This window comes from Festucalex cinctus, chromosome 7, assembly GCF_051991245.1.
Source record: "Festucalex cinctus isolate MCC-2025b chromosome 7, RoL_Fcin_1.0, whole genome shotgun sequence".
Classification (NCBI taxonomy): domain Eukaryota; kingdom Metazoa; phylum Chordata; class Actinopteri; order Syngnathiformes; family Syngnathidae; genus Festucalex; species Festucalex cinctus.
Window position 1 is genome coordinate 28661758 of NC_135417.1, and position 25132 is coordinate 28686889.

The 25132-nt window shown below is 39.4% G+C and overlaps 1 protein-coding gene across 5 annotated transcripts in view; it reads left to right on the forward strand.

The window, feature by feature from the left end:
• The window catches only part of LOC144021954 (CUB and sushi domain-containing protein 3-like), a 1200535-nt gene that overhangs the window by 964132 nt on the left and 211271 nt on the right, over positions 1-25132 (forward strand). For all 5 annotated transcript variants that reach the window (XM_077526258.1, XM_077526261.1, XM_077526260.1 and 2 more), the window contains 4 exons: positions 80-253; positions 3808-3981; positions 7277-7462; positions 9592-9765. In XM_077526258.1, the coding sequence (XP_077382384.1) occupies positions 80-253; positions 3808-3981; positions 7277-7462; positions 9592-9765 (708 nt within the window). The remainder of the gene's footprint in view (positions 1-79; positions 254-3807; positions 3982-7276; positions 7463-9591; positions 9766-25132) is intronic.

Below are 25132 nucleotides of genomic sequence, written 5' to 3' on the forward strand. Positions count from 1 at the left end.
TTGTGATGTGTCATCATATTTGTCACAATCCTGTCTGAGATAAATAAATGTCTCTTTTCTTTTCATCATCTGCCTACAGCGGGTCATTGTGGCATTCCAGAACAGATAGTGAATGGGCAAGTCATTGGGGAGAACTATGGTTATAGAGACACCATTGTTTACCAGTGCAACTCTGGATTCAGGCTCATTGGCTCCTCAGTCCGGATCTGCCAGCAGGATCACAACTGGTCTGGACAACTCCCAGTTTGTATCTGTAAGTAGTTGGTCTTTCTGGCAGCCCAATGGCTAAATAATTACGTGAGGCCTTTTCTGTATTATTTTGTTATGTATTTTTGCCCATATTAGGCGAACACTAGCCAATGACTGTACTATATAATTATAGAATTGGGCTATACAATTCAAAGCAATATATATATATATATATATATATATATATATATATATATATATATATATATATATATATATATATATATATATATATATATATATATATATATATATATATATGTGTGTGTGTGTATATATATTAGGGATGAGCGAGTACACCACTATCTGTATCTGTTCAACAATCTAAATTACCTGTATATGTTTTCGGAGGGGGCGTGGCCTAAATTGAAAGCGGACGTGGCCTAAACCAGAAATGGGCATGGTTTGATCAGAAATAAGTGGGGCTTACATCGGTAGTATTTTTTAATTTTTTTACCAATTTCACAATTAAAATAAACGATAAAATAAAGGGTGAAATTGATATGGATTGAACAAAAGTTGCGATATTTTTTTTTTAAATCAATGCTTTTTTTTATCACAAAAGTTAGAACTATTTTTTTAATTTTTAAACTCAGAAAATGTATGTGTATGAATAAATATTTACTGAACAGTATGAGAATTGAGAGAGAGAGAGGTGCGTCCTTAATTTGCATTGAAGCAGCCAGCCAGTTACTGCCGTGTCACAGAGTTTAGCTCGTTAAAAGCTGCTGTTACGTAACAAAACAAATTCACTAAGTAATTTTGACAAACACATGAACCGAAATACGAGTGAACTGAAGAAAATGAAAGGTCCAATATTATTCAACATTTCCACATACTAAAATGTGTAAAAGACATGTCATTAAGACATGCATTCGTCAAAATTGACTTTGGATCTAATATTTTTTGCTGTCCTCAAATCAGCCAAAAAAAACACTTTGTTCCAAATAGCCTGTTATAGGGGTGTGTCACTTTTATGTAAATAGCTGCACCAGGCCATGCCTAGGCCATACGAACGCGCTGTGATTTTGGCTCCGCTAGCCATGGGCTGGGCGGCACGGTGGTTGACTGGTTAGCACGTCGCCTCCCAGTTCTGAGGACTCCGGTTCGAGTCCAGGCTTCGGCCATTCCTGGGTGGAGTTTGCATGTTCTCCCCGTGCTCGCGTGGGTCTTCTCCGGGTACTCCGGTCTCCTCCCACATTCCAAAGACATGCATGGCAGGTTAATTGGGTGCTCCGAATTGTCCCTAGGTGTGCTTGTGAGTGTGGATGGTTGTTCGTCTCTGTGTGCCCTGCGATTGGCTGGCAACCAGTCCAGGGTGTCCCCCGCCTACTGCCCAGAGCCAGCTGAGATAGGCGCCAGCACCCCCCGTGACCCTTGTGAGGAATAAGCGGTCAAGAAAATGGATGGATGGATGGATGGATGGATAGCCATGGGCTAATGTTGTGAATGAAAACGACTGGCCATGGCGAGCAAAAGCAGTCTGGTACAGTGGTACCTCTACTTACGAAATTAACTGGTTCTGGAAAAAAAAGTTCTTAAGTAGAAAATTTTGTAAATAGAGGCGCATTTTCCATGTAAATGCCCTAATCTTTTCCAATGCTCCCAAAATTCAGACATAAATGTGATAAAGCATAAAAATGCATCAAAACATGTAAAAAATACATGTTACAATTAGATTATTGCACAATAATGAGAGCTGTACATAATGTAAAAAACAAAGACTAAAGAATAAAATTGATGGGCATTTACCTTTTTAACTGCTGTCCTCTTTGTTTTTTGCCCTCTTTCGTTCATGTTCTCTCTCAGAAGTGTGGTGATTCGTAAAGAACTGATCCAAGGATGTTTTGTTTTTTTTAAACAATCTTTTTTTTTTTTTTAATCACTCACTCACTCATGCTTACACATGACATCAAGTGTTGTTCCGATACTGATACTGGTATCGGCAGAGGCGCCGATACTGCATTAAAACAGAGGTATCGTATCGGTGACTACTCACAACAAACATGCCGATACCATTAATTCTAACGCTAATGTAGGATTTTGGATGCAGCATCTTGTGTCTTGCTCATGCACGACATTCACTGATATGTGACATGCTCACTGCATGCCGATCTAAGATATCCTAATCGCCCTTGAATGCTCTGAACCATTGGCAGGACAGCTTTTTCATGTTTAGGAAAAAAAACCTTAGGTATTGGTATGGTATCAGTATTGGCCGATACTGCAAAGCTGGGAATTGGAATCGGTAGCGGGGGCCAAAAAACGGGATCGGAACAACACTAATGATATCCTAGGCGGATAAGTGAACCCATGCCATCTGGCACTGAAGGCAAGTGACTGTCACCTGGAGCCCTTGTTTTTTTTAACAATCCTTCGAAATGTCCAAGGCAAACATCATCATAGTGAGCGATCGCCCGAATGGTGAACACCTTTTCTGGGTGATTCTTTTCAATAAATTCTGAAACTTGATGGAAACTTCAGGTACTGCGAGGCATCTTTTTCCAAAAAAGGGCCATCTCGTCGCAATTAAATACTTACTGTGCAACGTGGCCTTCATCAATCACCAATTGTTTGAATTTTTGTACAAATTTGTTAGCCGTTAGTTAATACATTTACGTAAAACTATCTAAACACCTCATGTCCCGAGGGGCGAATGAGGAGGACGCTACATAGACACAGTTCTATTATGCATCTATGGTCACAAATGGTAGAGGTCCCTCTTAGCCAATGGGATGCCAGGAAGATGCCAGTAATAGCCAATGGCAGAGCAGCTCTAAGTATGTTGCGTTCAGGAAACTGTGGGAGCTGCGAGCAGCAGCCCCATACAGTAGTGTTACCTATCTACCCTGAAACATCTTTCGTAACAAGAGGCAATATTTTCCTGTTGAGGAGTTTCGTAACTTGAAAATTTTGTATGAAGCGACGTTTCGTACCAATTTGAGCCAGGCAGACATGTGTTTTACACATTTTAGAACTATTTTTAATATGCATAAATCTAAATGTAATCTATTTTTTTTTCTGCCAAAAATCGGTATCGGAATGAAACTCAAAAAATGCATATCAGTTGTGCACTAATCCATACCATACTCATGTTTTATGGATATCCAGCTCATCCCTAATATATATTTTCTTGAAAAGAAGCAGCTGTCCTCTGTTGGAATGTCATACAAATCAAGCGAACTGATCTTGTTGTTGACAAAAATATGGGAAAAAGCTCTCAATTTCAGATAGGTTGTGTGTTTTTATTTTTTGTGAGAGTATCACTTATGGCAGTGTGATCGCAATAATCTCCCTACAATCTGATTCTCACCTATTGACTAACTGAAATACACATCAAATAATGTTCCTTAATTCCCCTGCTGTGCCGTGAATGTAATATTATAGAAATGATATTCTTTTATACAGGTAATTGTTGCCACTGAACACCTCACCCCGGTCACCTCTGAATAAATTGCTCTCTCTCACACATTCTCTCTCTACCACCCCTTCTCTTCCTTTTTGTCTCTCTTTCTCCACCTTCTTCTTTGGTCCCTGGATGATATGTGTCAATATCAGCTGTCACGTGCGGCCACCCCGGCAGCCCCATATATGGGCGCACCATTGGCACGGGCTATAACTACAATGACATGGTGCGCTTCTCCTGTAATAAAGGCTATACCCCGGAGGGGCCTTCTTCAGCCCAGTGCCAGGCTAACCGCCAGTGGAGCCAGCAGCCTGCAACATGTAGAGGTGACATTTATAGCATGGGCACATGAATGATAGCTTGGTTTATTTTTGCTGCACTACATGTGTAAAAGTGTAACTGAGAAGTAGGCACACCTGTCTCAATTGGTGGGCCATAGTGTCCATGCCCGCCCACCAAGAGCTTGAGGCACGGAGCTCTAAAAATAATAAATGCATTTTTTCCCAATAAAATTACAAAACCTACATTACAATGAAGTTGGGACGTTGTGTAACTAAAAACAGAAAATGAAAACCTTTTCAATCTACAGCTTCATTCAATTGAATACATTATAAAGATAAGCTATTTAATGTTCAAACTGATGAACTAGTTTTTTGTTTGTTTGTTTTTGCAAATATTCTCTCACTTTGAATATGGCGGCTGCAACACCTTCCAAACAAGCTGAGGTAGGGACATGCACAAAAGACTGGGAATGATGATGAATGCTCAAAAAACACCTGTTTGGAACATTTCACAGGTGAAGAGATTATTCGGAATCAGGTGAGTGTCATAATAAAAAGAGCATTCCCTAAATGCTCAGTTGTTCAAGCAAGGATAGGGCGAGGCTCACCACTGCGTACAACTACGAGAGCTAGTAGTCCAGTGGTGTCCAAACTACGGCCCGGGGGCCATTTGCGGCCCGCCGTCCATTTTTCAGTGGCCCCCGACATATGCTAAAAATGGCATTTGACTCAGTTCAAATGAAATAAACAAAACAAAAATGTTTGGAGATGGTCAAAGTAAGAAGGGAGGGTATCGAAAAACTGGTGCCATTCAAGGTTATTTTAGTTCACTAAAATTAAAAAAATATTGTTACCGAAATAAAAGAAAAACAAAAATGCTTTTTAAAAAATGAAAACCAACTGAAACTACATTTTATGTTTACAAAACTATAATTATAGCAACCGTCCTTCATTTTAGTCTTTGGTAATTAATTTGATGCATGAGCCTTTGGGGATGATTTTAAATGTGATTTTTAGTAGATTTATTTTGAAATAAACCGGAATAATGACGTTTGAAAGTATGTCACACAGAAGTGACGTCATCTAGCAGCAGCCAATAGAAAAGCACCTTCAGATGACGTTGCTCCCATGGTGTTTTTTAAATATTATGCACAAGTAATACACTTTTTTTTTTTCAAAACAACTAATACTAATACTGAAACTAACAGTAGGGAGTCTATTCTGTCATTTGGTAGATTCAGTTTATACATAATTATTGAACGTAATATCACGTGGATATTTAAAATTTTGAAATTTTCTAAAATGGCTGGCAGTGAATGAGTTTTAAGAATGTTCCTCAACATAAAATTGCAAGAAAATCAGGGAGTTTATCATTGTCCACAATGTCATCAGAGGATTCGGAGAACCTGATGAAATTGCATAAGCAGCAAGGCCGATAACCAAATTAAATGCTCTTGCATTTCAATCCCTCAGGCGGCACTGCATTAAAAGTCAGCATCATTGTGGAAAAGATATTGCCATGTAGGCCTAAGTTAAAACTCTACGAATTCTACAAAGTGAAACCATTATATCAACAACACATATACGCGTTGCTGCATCCGAGCTAATCTGAGATGGACTGAAGCAAAATGGAAAGTGTGCCATGGTTTGACAAGTCCACATTTCAAATTGGTTTGCCAAATCATGGACGTTGAGTTGTCCAGGTCAAAGAGAAAAAGGATCGTCCGGATTATGAGCGTAAAGTTGAAAAGCCGCCGTCTGGTGACTATGGCATTGCTAACTTAACAACAACTTAACAAACTAGACTAAGTGCAATTTATGGAGAAATTGCGTGGGAATGCTGAAAGCCGAATGCCAATAGCTGAATGCTAAGCTGAATGCTTCTGAAGTAAATTGAAAGATAAATTACGTGAAAATTACATAGTTAATTGAAGTTGAAAGATAAATGAATAAAAAGTTGTCAGTGCTGCCGGTGGTGGCCACATTGAGCACTTGTAAATCATGAGATGCAAACTTGAAGGTACTCTACATCCTGTGTCCAATCTCGAGTCTTTTATTGTTTTTCGTTTTTGAAACATTGCATTATGATTTTGGCATATTCTTTTTGAATCACCCTGTACTTCAACATTGACGCAAACACACAGAATAATACTATACTGGAAGTAGACCAAACTACCGATATGGAGGAAGTGAGTCTCAGAGTCACGACATAGCCTCAGTCTATTCCAATGGTTATAAAACCATCTTTTTTTTTTCTTTTTTTTTTTAAAATATAATTGTTTTCCCAGCTTTCCCTTAAAGGAATGTGAAGAGACTGTTGGTCTTTTTTATTTATTTATTTTTATTATTCAGATCATACCATAGTAAACAAAATATTAAACTCACATCTGTCATTATTCCTTCCTTCGTAAAAATGTCTATAAGTACCTTTAATTACTCAAACTCAGGCAGCTCTGCAGTGTATTTCCATTATTGGTGCAATGTGATGTTGCTCTGAACTTAATTTCACCCTGATCGTCTTTCAATGATCTAAAAAACCTTGTCAGCAGTGTCATTTTGAAGATTTAGCTTCTCTGATAATGGATGCTTGCGAATTTATGGTAATTCATGCTCGCAGTCTTTTTGTTTTCAGGAAAAAGTGTCTGCTGTTCCCATTACTGTCTGTGCTTAATATAGCCCAGACCCAGTTGTCATCGTTTGTAGAAAAAAGAAAAAAAAATTCTTCAGGTCGTGTCAATTCTATTTTAATTTTGCTCGTGAACACGGCCACATGTTGTGTTTATTCCAATGATGCATCAAAAAAAGGATCAAATTACAAAGGTTTTATAGATTTCTATCTTTCTATGTCATGCTGTGTTGAAATAAAATGCTGCTAGTAGTAGATGTAGTCAAGGCAACACACCAAAATAAGATACCATTTGATTAAACTGACAAAGAGTGTGATTAATTTCTTATGTTTTACTTTGGGTGATTTAACGCCTTATCGTTAGGGCAATTTTAGGTGATGTTTTTAGTGAGGAATTAGCATTTTAACATGGCTAAAAGCTCCAAAAAGTTGATTTTTCACATTGCTGTCCCTTTAAGGATGCAGTTAAGATGCTATTACATGTTGTTAAATCACACAGCACAGCCTTATAAATCAATGGCTTTGCACAGCATATCATGTTACCTATAAAAGCCTACTTTTACCTTGCTTCCATTTTGCTTATTTTTATTCTTTTGTCAGCTGCCTGGTTAGCATCACAAAATGATCATTTATTTGTAATTGCTTTACCTGGAAAAATAAAGGTTGAGTAAATAAAAAGCAACCTATAGCTTTTTCTTTTGGTGTTCCATACAGTGGTGAACTGCACAGACCCTGGCATCCCTGCCAATTCCATCCGTGAAAGCAAGATTGAGCACGGCAACTTTACATTTGGCAGTGTGGTGTTCTACGATTGCAACCCAGGATATTTCCTTTTTGGCTCCTCCGTTCTCACCTGCCAACCTGCTGGCCACTGGGACAAACCTCTGCCAGAATGCATCGGTACTGGGCACTTCTTTCTTTCTTTCTTTCTTTCTTTCTTTCTTTCTTTCTTTCTTTCTTTCTTTCTTTCTTTCTTTCGTTTTTCTTTCTTCATATTTAGTTTTTTATTCATTCATTCTTTTGAGTCTTTTTATTTTTTGTTCTTTTTACATTTACTGTCTTTGTTTTCTTTGTTTATTTTTTTTGTTTTTCTTCCACTCCTTTGTATTTCTTTGTCAGTTGTTGTTCATTTCTTTATTCTTTCTTTTCTCCTTCCTTTACTCTATTTTTTCTTCTTTTTTTTCAATATTTATTGTTTATTTTTTATTTTTTTGTTTGTTTTACCTTTTCCTAATTTATTTTGGGGTTTTTTATTTACTTTTTCATTCATGTGTTCTTTTGTTGTTCTTTTGCTTTTCTATTTCTTGCTTTTGTTTTTTGTCGTTTTAAATTTTTATTTCTTTTATTTTTATTTCTTTCGGTGTATTTTGTTCTTTTTTCTTCTTTTGTTTTTCTTCAATTCTTTTATTTTTCTTGCCCTTTCATTCTTCTTGTTTTATTTCTTTTCCATTTGTGTTTTTATCATGTATTCTCTATCCTGTTCCCAATTATGAACAGTGCACATAAATGATTTGACTGGGAGCATTTTCTGAAAACATGAATGATAGTGGTAAAGGAGGGCCGGCGGACGGTGCCAAATCAAACGATTATTCTGCCCTTCAGAATTTTTAGTTTGAATTTGTGCAGTCTTTAAGTGCCTTCCTGTGGTTGCTAGGTTTAATATTTTTGTTGAGCAAAATAGGTGATTCAACACCACTCCAATGTGGCAGCACGCAACGCGGACACGTTCTTTGTTACGCAGACTGTTGGATCTTATTTTTGTTGTTGCTTTGGACGAGAATTATCCGTAAGTACATGCGATGTCAATATAAAAACACTGTAGATTTATTTTAGTTAATTAGGACAATTAGAGATTGCTGAATGTGCAATGTAACTAGCTACAAACATGAAAGTGTCTCGTGTATAGTTAGCTAATATTACATTGTTTGTTATTTTATTTTCTAGTTTTACGACAACCTAAAGAGGGTAATGGTCAGAGGCCATTGTTCAAATGAACAGCACAAAAGGAAAACGAAGTCTGGTTATTTGGAATGTCATTAACTCGTTGTCTAGCTGATGAAATCTAGAGCGAGGACAGCCGAGGAGCAGGTGAAGGGAAAAAAATTCTGGACTTTTAATTAACTAAACAAAATAATGTTGACATGAGTTAAGTCATACGAAATTATTGACTTGTTTTGATAACCACTGCAGTTGCAGGCAAACCTCGTGTTCCAATCAAATATTTTCCAAATACGTCGAGTTGCGTATGCCAAAGGTCATGCTGCACCTCCACAAAAAATGGTGCGGCCAAATCCTGTGCTGTGCGAGCAACTAAAAATGTTACCCGCACCAGTGCTAGTAGTGGAAAAGTTAGTGTAGAGCCCTGTACGGAAGCCCAGCAGTGCCAACTATGGAAGCCCAGTGGTGCAACCCCGTGGGTCCCAGCAATGTGAAAGATGTACATTGAAATGAATAGAGAAGTCAAATTGGTCGGTGTGGAGGCAAAGTAGTAATTACTCCGAAATATTTTTCTGTTTTTAATACAGTAAAATGTCAGTGCAGTAATGATATATATATATATATATATATATATATATATATATATATATATATATATATATATATATATATATATGTATACAGAGAGAAGAAAAGTCAAAAGGCCAGAAACATCGTTGATCTATCAAAACAGAGTAACAACAAATCCAATTTTGAGAACAGTCAAAATGATGGCTCTGGGGGATCTAACACTCTTACTGACCTGTGTTCTTCACACATAAATAAATCTTGCTAGTGGAAATGCTGATGAACAGCTATTTATCCAGTGCACCCGGGTGGGATCAAATAAAGGAACAGTATTTATAAAGTGTGTGTTTTTTGTTTTTTTTTATCGCAATCCGTCGGGCGTTTTAGAAGCATAGTGTCACCAACGTAAATGGCTGTATGGATGGTTATTTTATATGGGTTACTGAGCCATACAATAGCAAGTCCTACATCCATTTGTTCTTTCATTGACAGTTTTATTTTTGACTGTTCACTCTGTCATGCAGAGATGGACTGCGGACACCCAGGTAGTCCTCCACACGGCGTGATGATTGGAGAGAAGTTCACCTTTGGCTCTACAGTGCGATATTCTTGCATTGAAGACCGCCAGCTCATAGGAGACTCATCACTCACTTGTCAGCTCAATGGCCATTGGAGTGGCCCACTACCTCACTGCTCAGGTACACACAAAAGCACACGCACACAAAATAAGCAATTGGAGTAACAAGTGTGTAAAATGGAGAGAACATTTACCAAAAAAAAAAACCAAACTAAACTAAAAATTATTTACAATCCCTGCCCATCTAAAGCTGACTTACCTGCGCACAACCCACCCAAAATAATGATAAAATACTTCTTCCTCCCAATGGGTATTGTGATTGTTCTCAATGTTGTGGTTTCAACATCAAAGTTGTTAGTCAAAGTGCACTCTTGTTCTATCAAGTCTAGTTGCTGTTCACAGGCCTACCAGAATGGAGAGATAGGATCTTGAAAGTCCAGCTCATTGGAAAATGGGGCACAAGTTCAGCAGATCAAGGGTGGCTAAGGGAGAACTTGAAATCCAGTTCCGGCCTTTGTCAATGGTCATTGACAACCTTGCCTGTATGCCGTAAAACAAGGCTATTAACTGTGCTGATCAAATATTGATTACTTTATACAGCTGATAGACGCGCACTAATCTACAAGTTGTTTGTCTTTTCGAAGGCATAAGCCGCACCTGTCAGCTGTATGCAGTGTGTCTATTAGCTGTATGCAGGGTAACGCACAGTAATACGAACAAACAGAAAAATAGTGCCCGGCGGTAATGGAGTCAGACTTTTTTTCGGGCAAGTTTTGTGTTGAAAATGAATTTTGAACACAAATTGTTTTTAGAAGAAAAACGCTTTATTTCCGTCTCCCGAGCCAACTTGCCGGACTACTTTGATCTCAACCAAAACCGGACCAGATCTCGTGTCACGGAACGCTGTCAGAATAAGTCAGTGCTGTTCGCACACTACTAGAGGTGAAGGTGCAATACAGATTCATGTCCCAAAATCCAAACTATCCCTTTAAGAGACCAAGGCATTTTATTTTATGTTGTGGGTGTAGCATCTCTGGCCCAATAGATGGTTTAATAATTTAATCAAATTTTAGCCCAATATTTAATCAAACTGGCAAAAAAAAAATGACCCAACGGCGTTGACCAAAAGCTGAGTTACAAATTTGACACAGATTCAATTTAACATTTACCACAGAACATATTTCACCTCATATAAGTTGAGTAAAATGATTTGTCTGATTAATGTGTATTGTCTGTTGAAACTCTTGTGCATTCAGCACCCTCCAAAAGTATTCCTACCCCTTGAGTTGTTCAACATTTTTGCACGATACGGCCACAAACATAAATATTTCATTTACATTTTATGCGAAATTTAAACACAAAGTAGCGCGCCATCGTGAAGTGAAACAAAGTGTATATTTTATTTCAAACGTGTTTTACAACTTAAAAACTGAAAAGTAGTGTGTAAGTATTCAGCCCCCTTTTCCTTCAGTGTAGCCACTTGTCTGGTGATGTCTTAATTGATCACCTGTTGCCCTAATGATAAAATATCATGTGTAATGTGTGTAATTAAGTCTAAGTATAAATACAGCTGTTGTGCGATGTGTCAGAGTTCTATTAAGAGCACACAGCACAGAAAAGAGTTCTAAAGACATATTAGGCTGGTCTGTGACAAAATTGTGGACAGATTTAAAGCAGGAGAGGGAAACAAAAATATTTCAAAAGCATTGAACATCCCAGAGCACAGTTCAATCAATCATCCATAAGTGGAAGGAGTACCAAACAACCACAAATATACCAACATTGCTCATGAGTCTCAGAACGGTACCAGGCCATGGGCCACTTTGGACTGGGATGCGGCGAACCGCACAGTTGAAAGAATTAAAAAAAAAAGAAAAAAAAAAAGGTACTGGTTAATTGATCAGCCGAAGCTTAAAAATATTTTAATTTGAAAAGTTGCCAGTTTTTCTCTGTTCCGACTGACCCTTGACGCATGTCAAGATGCAAATTATCTCGGTCACGTAGCCCTGAAGCAAAATTGACAAATTAGCAAAATGAGTGTAAAAATTGACATATTTGGAACGTTTCTTTGCCAAGGGCAAAAGGCCCAGTGATGAGACAACGCGAGCCTATAACCAAGAAGAAAAGAAAAGTGCATGGACTTACGGTGACAGCTGATTCTCACACATAAAGCCCGCTCTGTGGCGAGCGGCTCTTGATTTAGTGTTATGGTGAGTTAGTTATTCATTGACTTTATATTTGCCTTGTTATGTTGGCATGTTTAAGGAGGAGGATGCTAATATAGTTACATAAAAATGTGGCTTCACATTTATTATATCTACACAATACCATTCATTGTTCCAATTCATGGTAGACGTTGCGGTAGTGACCATATTAAAGCGTTGGCACCCTTGTTATAGTGCTTGTGCTGCTAGTATAGGTACATACAAATACACTGTGGATTCACATTTGTTGTTGTAGCCTTTATTTAATTAATGGTGTTATTTGCATCATACTAGGATTTTTTTCGGTTCATCCTCTTAAAAACTGTGGATCAAGTTGATGTTGATGTCTAATAACTTAACTTTGGGTTAATCTGACTCCTGCACTTTCTCCCAAAAGCTTTCTTTTCTCTGAACCTTTTAGATGCTCACTGGCAAACTAAAGTTGGCCCTTGAAATTGATTTTTACAACAGGTTTGCCTAATACCGATGGCAAGTTATTTCCAGGAGCATTGGTAAATATTTAGTTGTTTACAGCTATGTGACACATTTCCACCATCTGTGGGAGCCATAATTGACTTATAGGGAATCAAATAGTTATTTTACTTTTATACATTGTCTTTTTTTTCTCCCACATTTTTGTTTACATTTTGAACTGATATTGTGTCCATTAATATCAACATTAAACCATGGTAAAAGTGGAGAATGTTAATTTGTGAGCAAATTTACATATCCAGCAAGTGATTGAACAATTATACCTCTCACTGTAATACAAGCATTAGAGTAAACTAGACGAACTGCAATTTCTGGAGAAATTGTGTGGGAATGCTGAGAGCTGAATGCTAAGATTTGAATGCATGTGGAATGCTTATGAAGTACATTGAGAAATAAATTATGAAATGATGACCTCCTGGTGGTTACTGGACAATGCACTTTTCCAGTTGTGCCAACGAGCAGTATCAAATGCCTGGTAACGATGATGTTATATGTATGGGAGTGGGCGTGGAAAGTGACACTTTGACCCATTGAAAATGAATGGGGAAATGTTGATACTTAACATTAAATTGTGCAGGTACTGTAAGTAATGTGAAATCAGGCGATATATACCCCGGGAGGCGTACATTTTTTAAGTAAGTTGAAATTTGAATGGTGTAAAGCGGGAGTATTATGTGTCAGTTGTTACGTGGCAAAAAAGTGTGGAGAATAAAAATCACAATAGCATATCTGGGAATGCCAGCATTCCCACAATAACAACTGACAATTGTAGTTGGAGTCCTGGGGCTGTACAGATTGTATTTTACTGTCAATTTATAGTGTCTACACCTTAATACAAATAGTCATGCTAGAACCTAAATCTGCCAGGATATTTAGTGAGAAAGGTTAGAATATGTAATCGACCGTCACCACAGTGGTGAGCCAGCGATGGTCCAAAGACATTTAGATAATGCCTATGTGTAAAGTTCAGACAAATTACAGAAGAGGATCGTTAGCAGCTGAGTGATCACATTTACGGGCCTCAAACTATTCCCCCTATGGAGCTCTTACAGAATTTTTGAAACAGCACCTTTGTGCCAAAATAAGAGGCCATTATTATTAGGGGTGTGAATTGCCTAGTACCTGACGATTCGATTCGTATCACGATTCACAGGTCCCGATTCGATTCGATACCGATTAATCCCGATACGAATTTATAAGTCGATTGTTGCGATTTTTTTTCATTCAAATTTAGAAAATACTAATCAGTAAGGTTGTAGAGTGTAAGATTTATATGAAAATTTATTATTTATTTATCTGAAATTTCAGTCTTATAGAGGTTGTAATCTGTTTCATGTTTGAACAGCATTAAAATAAAATATTAAGGCTTAATGTTCCGTTCATATAACATTCTTCCATGCTCAAGGTGTGAATCCTAACCCGAAGTCAGACATTTTGTTGAATATTTTTCCATTAAAAATGGAAGTTTAAAAATCGATTCACACACCAAAAAAAAAAAAAAAGGCAATGATGATAAGACGTTGAATCGGTAAGACTACCGAATGAACAATTCTGAGCTCTTAAAAAAAAAAATATAAATAAAAAAAAATTGATTTTTTTTTTTTATTGAATCGATTCGAGAATCGCGCGATGTAGTATCGCGATATATCGCCGAATCGATTTTTTTTTAACACCCCTAATTATTATCCACCGCTTCCCAGTGGACCAAAAACGTTTCAGCATTCCCACTTTAGAAACAACGCAGTCCTGGACTATTTCGATGTGTCTGCAGAAAGCAAAAAATAAAATAACAGAAGCAAATGTTTGTTCCATGAGCTCATTGTGGAAAAGTTGTTTGCTGCAGCAAATAATTACACAGGAGGACATCATCTTTGACTTTATCTGAAAGCAAGCCAGAAGAACATTTTTTGATGCTACCCCTTTTCCTCCTGTGCTCTTCCCTCTCATCACCCTTAAGCTATTCTGTGCGTTCTCTTGAATGCTCAATTATTTTGTTCTACTCGCCAATACAGAAGTAATGTTAGTAAGCAGACTCGTTTGCCAGTGTTTTATTCTTCATGTGGCAGTGTGAACTCTGCACTCACCACCAATGTTTTGTGTCTATTCAGTAACAAGTAGTGACGCAAGGAATTCAGAAAGCATGAATCTACTTGACCCCGGGTTTACACCGGTTGCGTGTGCGGCTGCGGTGCGGTGCGTCTTGACTGCGTGCTCCGGACGCGTCAATTTTTTGGCCAATCCACACCGGCTCCGCACAGCTGCGGTCCGGCAGCTCAGTCACCGACCACTTCCCGCCGTGTCTCGCGTGACCGCGCGCGATCATGTGGCATTAAAAACAACGACAAACACACAGAAAGTCTGTGCTCAACAGAGAAGCAGAAAGAGAGGTGGACTTTTTTATTTTGTGGCTTTCTACCTCCAATATAAACCTCTCCTCGTCCATGTTCGCTGGTGTCTAAACCGTGAATGAGCACCTCGCACGTTAACTCCAGGCCCGTCGACGCCCACATCATGTTTTACTAGCATGCTTGCGAAATAGGAGCTGGCGAGTGTTTTATCTTGAAAGGTAACCGGAAATTTATTTTGAAACTGCGTCGGTCTTCCTGTTCCGCTCGATGTGTTTTGTGCTAGCTTGCCATTTGCCGGAGGCCTACCGCTGCGGCGTCCGGCAAAAATAGAAAATAGGCTATCGTTGCGGAAGGGCTGCGGCACGCCGCAGCTGAGACGCAGTCGACACGCAACGCACCCGCAGGCGTTGTAAACTGCACCATTAGAATGAATGGAATCTAATTGCTTGCGTTGCCGGAACGCACCGCAACCGCAACCGGTGTAAACCCGGGGGGACAGTGTCTGCATTTATTCTTGGTTCCTTGTAAATGGCGGCACTGAGTGAAATGGCCAGTTTGCGCCATCAGCCTGGTGTTGGGGTGAGCAGGTAATTAAGTCTGAAAGGTTTCACCTGTTCAGGTGACATAGTCTGCTGCACTGTCATTGTTTGGCACATCAAACATGCTGCTCTGTGTGCTGCTGTTGTTCGGGTCCTGATTATTTCTTCATGTAAGTTTGCTTTGACAGTCTCAATGAGTCTTTTATTATGGCTATTGTTGTTGATCATCTGTTCACGCATCGTTTATTTGTGTAGGATGTGGACTCACCTGAAGTATTCAACCGTTTTAGCACCTTTGGTTTGTGGAACGAGGTGCGTTATATTTTGTCTTGAATTATTTGTTAATGAATTGTGATGTGTGTTTTAATGTTAGAGTAAATGTGTTTATTGCTAGGTGAAAATTAGTGGTGCGTATATGTTCATGTTTAATTTTTTTGGAAAGTGTTTATTTTGTAGATATTAAAGTTTGTGTAGTTGTATGTTTTTTGTTGCAAATTTTATAAGACCCTTTGTTTTTTTGTTTTGTTTTTTGTATTATAGTTTTCACGGTGTCTTCAATAAACCACCCGTTTGAAATTCTCCACTATGCGTAATCATTGATGCCAAGGGCAGCTACAGTCCTGATTTGCATAAAAAAAATTAACTCATTCACTGCCAGTCATTATAGAAAATTTTTACATTTCCAATACTCACGTGATATTACATTCAATAATTATATATAAACCGAATCTACCAAATAACAGAATAGACTCCCTACTTTTTGTCCCGTCCCGTTCTTTTATAATTGACAGCAGAAAAATGTAGGTTTGCCAAAATACAGCCATTTCTCCCATGGACTCTGAAACTGTGTTTATTTCCTATAAAATGGGGCAATGATGTCATCTACCGGTGGTTGGGCATCAGTAAAGTTGTTTCCAAGTTTGATATTTACAGTGGAGCATGCTCAGATTCGCCCCCATTTAGCACCGCTCTAAAAAATACAATTGACAAGTATACTTGTCAAAGGCAGTGAATGAGTTTTAAAGGATGAGTTTAGAGATATGTTTTTAATCGGGCAATTTTGCAAAAACGCCTAAAAACAGGTGCACCCAAAGTAAGTTTGAAGCTGTTCCTGAACCATTTGGAGTATTGATATGGTATATATTTTTTTTAAGAATTTTTGCCCGCCAGTGGGACGTCCGCATGATTTTTAATAATCTTAAGTCATCTGTGTTTGAGTGACTATTCTTTTGTTAGTACAACAAACTGAATATTGAGTGTAGTGACTTCAGATTATGAATGACTGATAAAGAAAGGATTTTGTCGTCGTTTGCTATTAACTAAGGCAAAGCCAATGTTGTGCCCCTAGAGGTTACTGAGATAATTACAACTTCCCTCCAAAAGGACGACCCATTTTTGCAACAGTCATCTAATTGACTTTATTTATTTATTTATTTATTTATTTATTTATTTATTTCCATCCATCCATCCATTTTCTTGACCGCTTATTCCTCACAAGGGTCGCGGGGGGTGCTGGCGCCTATCTCAGCTGGCTCTGGGCAGTAGGCGGGGGACACCCGGGACTGGTTGCCAGCCAATCGCAGGGCACACAGAGACGAACAACCATCCACACTCACACGCACACCTAGGGACAATTCGGAGCGCACAATTAACCTGTCATGCATGTCTTTGGAATGTGGGAGGAGACCGGAGTACCCGGAGAAGACCCACGCGGGCACGGGGAGAACATGCAATCTCAACCCAGGAAGGCCGGAGCCTGGACTCGAACCGGAGTCCTCAGAACTGGGAGGCGGACGTGCTAACCACTCACCCACCGTGCCACCCTTATTTATTTATTTATTTATTTATTTATTTATTATAATAATTGATGAAAACACACAACATTCTTTACTGACACACACATTCATATCTAAACAATAAGATTACTAAAAAATCATGCGGACGTCCCTCTGGTGGGCAAAAATTCTTAAAAAAATATATATACTATATCAATACTCCAAATGGTTGAGGAACAGCTTCAAACTTACTTTGGGTGCACCTTTTTTTTAGGCGTTTTCGCAAAATTGCCCAATTAATAAACATATCTCGAAACTCATCCTTTAATTGTTTTATGCAAAGGCCGCACACCCTGCAGAGGAAACTCATTTCAGCCCCTTGTATCCGGGATCTTGTTCTTTCGGTCATAACCCACAGCTTGTGACCATAAGGGTAGGAACGTAGCTTGACTGGTAAATCGAGAGCTTCACCTTTCGACTCAGCTCCTTCTTCATCGCAACAGACCGATACAGAGCCTGCATCACTGCAGACATTGCACCGATCCGCCTGTCGATCTCCATCCTGCCCTCACTCATGAACAAGACCCCAAGATACTTGAACTCCTACACTCGTGGCAGGATCTCATCCCCGACGCCGGAGAGGGCACTTCACCCTTTTCCGACTGAGGACCATGGTCTCTGTTTTTGAGGTGTTAATTTTCATCCCGACCGCTTCACACTCAGCTGTGAATTGCTCCAGCGAGAGTTGGAGATCACTGCTTGAAGCCAACACCACCACATCATCGTATCAGGGGGCTCCTTACCCGTACTCCCGAAGCACCCCTCACAGGATCCGCCGCGGGACATGACCAAACGCCTTCTCCAAGTCCACAACGCACCACCACCCCTGTCTGCCAATCCAGAGGCACTGTCCCCGACGTCCATGCGATGTTGTAGAGGCATGGCAACCATGACAGTCCCACAACATCCAGAACCTTTAGGAACTCTGGGCGGATCTCATCCACCCCAGAGTCCCCAGACTCTGCTTCCTCAAAGGAAGGCATGCTGGTGTAATTGAGGAGGTCTTCGTAGTATTCTCCCCACCGACTCATGACGTCCCGAGTCATGGTCAGCAGCACCCCATCTCCGCTATACACAGTTTTAATGGCGCACTGCTTTCCTGACACGCCGGATGGTGGACCAGGACTTCCTCGAAGCCGTCCGGAAGTCGTTTTCCATGACTTCCTCAAACTCCTCCCATGCCCGAGTTTTTGCCTCAGCGGCCGCCAACATCGTGTTACCGCTTGGCCAGCCGGTACCTGTCAGCTGCTTCTAGAGTCCCACAGGCCAAAAAGGCCAGATAGGGCTCCTTCTTCAGCTTGACAGCTGCGGAAGCTCTCCTAATTTTTGCTTGATTATTATTTTTCAGAAAAAAAGCAAAACCACCTCCAAATTTATCTCCGTCCAATCTAACTATATTATACATTTGTATTGATCCTTCTGAATCTGCTATTGCATTATCCAAGTGTTTCAGAAATAGCCATTATATGTATATCATTTTCATGTAGAATAGCACTTATTTCGGCGGCATGGTGACTGATTAGCACGTCCACCTCTAAGTGCTGAGGGCGTAAGATCGAGTCCTGGCTTCGGCCTTTCCTGTGTGGAATTTGCATGGCAGGTTGATTTGGCTCTCTGAATTGTCTCTTGGTGTGCTTGTGAATGTGGATGGTTGTTTGTCTCTGTGTGCCCTGCAATTGGCTGGAAACCAGTTCCGGGTGTACCCTGCCTACTGCCTGGCATAGACTCCAGCACCCCCGCGACCCTTGTGAGGAATAAGCATTTGCAATGATGGATAGATAGTACTTATTTCTTCAATCTTATTTCTTAAACTTCAAATATTCAAGTGAGTAAATCTCAATTAGTGATGAGTCTTTTGAATGGCTCTTCAAAATGACGGTGCGAACTGAGTTTTTATAGACATCACCCTAATCCCGTCCCTGCCCCACTTCCGCGCGCGCCGACCGTTCGTTTTTGGAGGGAGCGTCAACGTCACATATTAGCGTCAATCAATTAACTTGTAATTGGGTTATTAAGCTCTGAAACAAGCAAAAAAAAAAAAAAAAAAGTACACTGATCATGCCTGCTTTAGCGCCATGGCAGAAGTGAGAGCACAAGTTACAGAGTGACGAAGCGAAGAGGAGAGGAGGCGTACAATAAGTCTCGTGACCAAGTCCAAGTGATTGACTAAAGGGTAGATTTGATAGGCATGACAGACAGTCGACAGTCAAAACATAGCAGTGTACACATGCACGTGCTGGCCAATGTATGCCAAAGTCTTGTACACATTTATATTTTCTTTTGTTCTAAGAGAATAAAATGTTATTGAAGGTTATTTTTTTAGACTATTCCATATGTCAAAATGAAGCAATGTTTAAAAAAAATTCCCAGCATGGCGACTGTACGACCTATTTTGACATAAATTGTAAGTGTAACGATTATCGGCCGGTTGTAACTTTTTGCAACCTCAGTTCCAAAGGAATTCCACTCCTGTGGCCTGGACATGCCACCGTGGGGGGTGGGGAGGACAAGAACATCCCCCACAAACAGCCACACATGTTCTGACTGACACGCGCACATGCACACACCCACAAATCAGAACAGTAAAAGCCTTCTTAGAAACTTGACTTTCTTATTTTGCAACAGAACAATGAATTATGAAATGTTATGTTTGCCATTTGTGAAATGTTGACTCCATGAAATTTCATGAAAATGTTCCATTGCAGTGGCAGATTCTCCACTAAACTTTCATGTGTATGCACGTTTTAACAATGTAAGCTAGGTAACATTTCATTTGAGGTATTCAATTGTACGTGTTGCATTGATTGAATTCTGACCTTAGAATCTCAACAAACATGGGATCCAGATTCAATCTGATTAGTCTCTACCAAAACCCTCTCTAAGCTGGTAACTTTCCACTTTGGTCTCACCGGACCCCTGGTGTGGAGGCCGCCGCCCTCCCAATTTAAAAGCACGCTCCCTGCTTGCTGCTCTCTCTCTTCTTCGCTGCTCTTTGGCTCCCGCTCTCTTCACTGCTCCTTGGCTCCTCTTGGCTCTTTCCTGGTCTCCATCGGCGTGGCTGCCAGACAAAGGGCTAGCCCAGCTAGCTTAACCTCCAGCACACGGCAACGCACAGAAGCCATCGCGTGTAGCGACAGGCGCAGCGAAACACGCTGCTTTTAGTCCCTGCAAAGGCTCAACGGATGGTGCTTTTCCCAAGCACCGAGGCCTCAACCAAGAGGGCCTCTTCCCAGCCAGCAGTTTGACCCCGTGACGCTCAGTTGGCCAGCCGGACGACCTGTCTCTCCCTCTCCTGAACTGAACCTTCTCCATTCTATCTTCAAACGGGCTTGGTCCATCCAGGGTCCTGCTTCTCAGACCAACCCCATCTGTAAGTGCAACTGCAGGCCTTCACCAGATTACAAATTGGTGCAAACTAGGTTGATTGTGGGTCCCATGTTGGGTTGATTTAAGAAATCCATCACCTTGGTTAAGACCGTTTCTCTTTTCTTCTTTTCTTCTCCTTTGATTATTTTTATTATTTTAGTTCTCGTTTCATTTCCTATCATAGTAGTTAGTTTTGCTTCTTTAAATTCTAAGTAGATTATCCCACCTAGGTTAGAGAATAAACGTGCACAAAACTCAACCCCTGGTTTACTGTGTGTGTGTTTCATCAATTTATAGTGACCTCTAAGCTGAACAAAGAACTCACAAAATTGTAGTAAGGGCACAACCTTCATTTTAATGACTGATTCAACGAGGTTCTCATCTGTTATCCTGATAAAATTATCAAAAAGAGATGTGGTGCTCCGCAGGCAAGATCAACTTAATTTAAATATTAAGTTTGAGTCTCCTTCAATTAATGAGCCAATTGATTATCAATTTAATAATTAACAATTATTGATTTAATAATTAATTGGACCGATTTCCCTTACATAAGCTATGGCTGATACTGCACTTGTGAGGAAACAGATTAGGTTTACAATCTTAAATCTCTTGGTGGTATGGTATGAGATGCAAAGCCAAATATAGACCTTCCCGTTACACAATCTAAAAATCTGATCCCCCCCCCCCACTTCATTTTCTTCTTTTTTAACACACACATACACATGCACGCAAACGGGAAACAAATGGGCAGGGTTCATGGGGAGGAAGCGGGGACCCTGACAGTACCGCCCATCCTAGGGGTACCACCCAGCGCCTGACGACAGTTGAAGTCCCTGATGAGGGAACTGTCCAGGTTGAGATGTTGTGGGACCCAGCTGCGCTCCTCCAGGCTGTAACCAGCCCAGTCCACTAGATGTTGAAGGCTACGGCCCCGGTGGCGAATATCCAGAAGGCGGCTCACAGTGTAAGCAGGTTGCCCATCCACCATCCGCAGCAGAGGAGGCGAAGGCGAGGATGGGGACAACGGGCTGGAAGAGCACAACTTGATCTGCGAAACATGGAATGTTGGATGGACACGTAGAGCGGAAGGCAGTTTGAGGCAGACAGTGCATGGATTGATTATGCGTTTGATCTCATATGGGCCAATGAAGCAGCGAGACAGCTTCCTGGACTCAACCTTCAACGCTTCTTGGTGCTCAGCCAAACCTTTTGGCCTACTGCATAAAGAGGTGCGGGGGAGCGACAGCAGTCAGTTGACTTAAGTTCCATGGTACCCTGGTAGAAACCCGTGTCATCGCAATCACTTTTTAGTAGTCAACTTTTAACTGGGACCCAGCTGGGCAGCCCAGATGGGGCCCATTCCATACCCATGTAGCTTTTAACTAGGGCACCTATGAGGCACACCTTGAGCCCGTCTCGGCTTGCCCTCATGGAGCCACCATGAATTAACTCGCGCTGCCACGCTCACGCTGCCACGCTCACGCTGCGCAGACGTCGTGTAACTTCGTCTGAGGGTTTTGCCTCCCGACGATTGCCAACAAGTTCTGGATTCTGAACTGAACAACAACAAGAAGACGCACGAGGAAGCAGCACGAGGACGGACGACGGAGAGAGAAGTTGGCCGCACGAGAGTGACACGGAGCGCGAGGGGACGGGGAACGCCGCCACGGAGCTAGCAAGCCGGTACGAGCAAGCTACAAGCCCGCACAGCAAGAGCAAGCGAGCGTCTGTGAGCTGGTAAGATCGGATCGGCAAAACAAACTAACAGGAGCAACAAAAATGCCGCCGAAGAAAGCGGACATGAAATTAGATATGGAAGTGGACGAAGAATTTGTCTCGCTCACTCAGGTAAATGAACTACTACAGAAACAAAAGGACATGTTCATGACACTTATCCGGCAACAACAGGATAACTTTAAAAGTTTTGTTTGAACAATCATGTACTCAACAAATAATAGACTAGATGTGTTTACAAAGGAATTACAGGAAATTAAAATAAGTCTTCAATATGCTCAAAAACAGGTGGATGATTTAAAAGTGGACCGTAAAAAACAGGATGAGACCTGCAAATCAATACAAACTGATGTTTTCAAAGTCTGTGACAGTCTCCTGGTCATCACAGACAAAATGGAACATTTGGAGGGACAATAAAAAAGGAACAACTTGGTGTTTGAGGGGATCCCCGAGACACCAGGAGAAACTTGGGCTAGGATAGAGGAAAAGGTAAAGACGGTTTTAACTGATAAACTTAAATTAAGGCAAGAAGTGGAAATTGAAAGAGCTCACCGCACTGGAATAGCTAGAGGAGAAAGACCAAGGCCTGTTGTCGTAAAGTTCTTGAGGTTTAAAGATTGTGCCAATATATTACAGCAAGCCAAGCTTCTTAAAGGGACAAGGATTTATATTAATGAAGATTATACAGAGGCCGTCAGAAGGAAGACGAGGGAACTGATGCCAGAGTTGAAAGCAGCCAAAGAAAGAGACAAGATAAACGGATTATTCACCCCCGCACCAGCACACCGAAAACGCTCAATGGCAACTGAGGACTTCAGCAAGGTAACTCCAATAGCTGCAAGTACTACACAGAAGACCAATATAACAATACAGTGGACTCTTTACATAAAATTTCAATTATCCATTTTAATAGCAGAAGTTTACATGCTAATTTCCATAACATAAAACAATACTTAAGCCAGTTTATATATCCTTTTAACATAATTGCAGTAACAGAAACTTGGATGAAGGATGAGAGAGGTATGGATTTTGAAATGGAAGGGTATGAAATGATATATATAGGAATAGAGTAAATAAGAATGGAGGTGGGGTGGCTTTATATGTGGATAAGAAATTTAAAATTAAGGTAGTAGAAAAATGACATTGGTGGTGGATAATGTGTTGGAATGTGTTACAATAGAAATAATAATGGAAAAAAGAAAGAATGTCTATATAAGTTGTATTTATAGAGCCCCAAACTCTAGTTTTGATATATTTAAAAACTGGATTGAAGAAATTTATACTGAAACAAACAAAAAAGATGTCTTCATTTGTGATGACTATAATATTGATTTTCTAAATTCAAACAATCACAAAGTGACAGAAGAGTTTATTAATACAGTATATAGTTTAAACCTCTTTCCTAGAATTACTAGACCTAGTAGAATCACTACTCACTGTGCAACACTAATAGACAATATACTCACTAATGTCATGGATACCAATATGATGAGTGGACTATTGATAAATGACATTAGTGACCATTTGCCAATATTTGAAATATATGATTGTAAATATATTAAGAATAATCAAGATAATAAATCGCAATACAGACGAATTAGGATGGAGGAAGCCATGGAGGCTTTTAAAAATGATTTGCTGAATCAGGACTGGAATTTAGTATACAAAGAAAAAGATATAGATAAAGCTTATGATGAATTTCTCAGTATATTTAAACAATTATATGATGCTAAATGTCCAATTAAACAATACAAAATAAAACCAAAACACAGTGAGAATCAATGGATAACAAAGGTGCTGATAAATGCCTGCAAAAAGAAAAATACTTTATATAAAGAATTTCTCAAATACAGAACTAGAGAAGCAGAAAGCAAATATAAGAATTATAAAAATAAATTGACTAGTATTATGAGAATACGTAAAAGAGAATATTATACTAAATTACTGGAAAATAATTGTGGAATTTTTTTGGAATTTTGGTATTTGGAATATATTAAATAATGTGATCAGGAATGGCACTAGACCAAATAACTATCCACCCTATTTTATAGAAAATGATGTACATATTAATAATATGATTGATGTTATAGACAAGTTCAACAGATTTTTTGTAAATGTGGGACCAAATCTAGCAAAAAAAAATTCCAGATCCTGATACAGCAAACAATACTAATACTAGCATAATTGAAAGAAATTTAAGTTCAATGTTTCTTAGTCCTGTCGAGGAAAAATAAGTAATTAATATTGTTAGTAATTATAAAGATAAATTATCTACTGATTGTGATCAACTTGACATGAAAACAGTGAAAAAGGTAATTCTGGGAATTTCCAAACCACTTACATATATTGCTAACTTATCATTTCAAACAGGACAATTTCCAAATAAAATGAAAATTGCAAAAATTATTCCAATTTATAAAGCTGGCGATAAATATAAGTTAACAAATTACAGGCCTGTCTCCCTTCTACCACAGTTCTCCAAAATTCTTGAAAAATTATTTAATAACAGATTAGATAAATTCATAGAAAAATATAAAATACTTTCTGATAGAAAAAAACGGTCAACTGCATGAGCTTTAACAGAACTTATCGAAGAAATTACTGATTCTATAGATAAAAAGGAACTTACAATAATTGTTCGTCGACTTACAAAAAGCATTTGATACCATAAATTATGATATATTGATTAATAAATTGGAGCACTATGGTATTAGGGATACAGCCTTGAATTGGATCAGAAGTTATTTACAAGAAAGACAATAGTTTGTAGAGTTGGGAGAATTTAAATCAAAATGTTTGGATATGACATGTGGTGTACCCCAGGGGTCAGTGTTGGGCCTAAAATTGTTTATATTTTGTGTTTAATGACTTATGCAATGTGTCTCACTTACTGAAGTTTGTGTTATTTGCAGATGACACAACTATTCTGGTTTCTGGTGAGGAAATACAACAAATTATGGATACAATTAC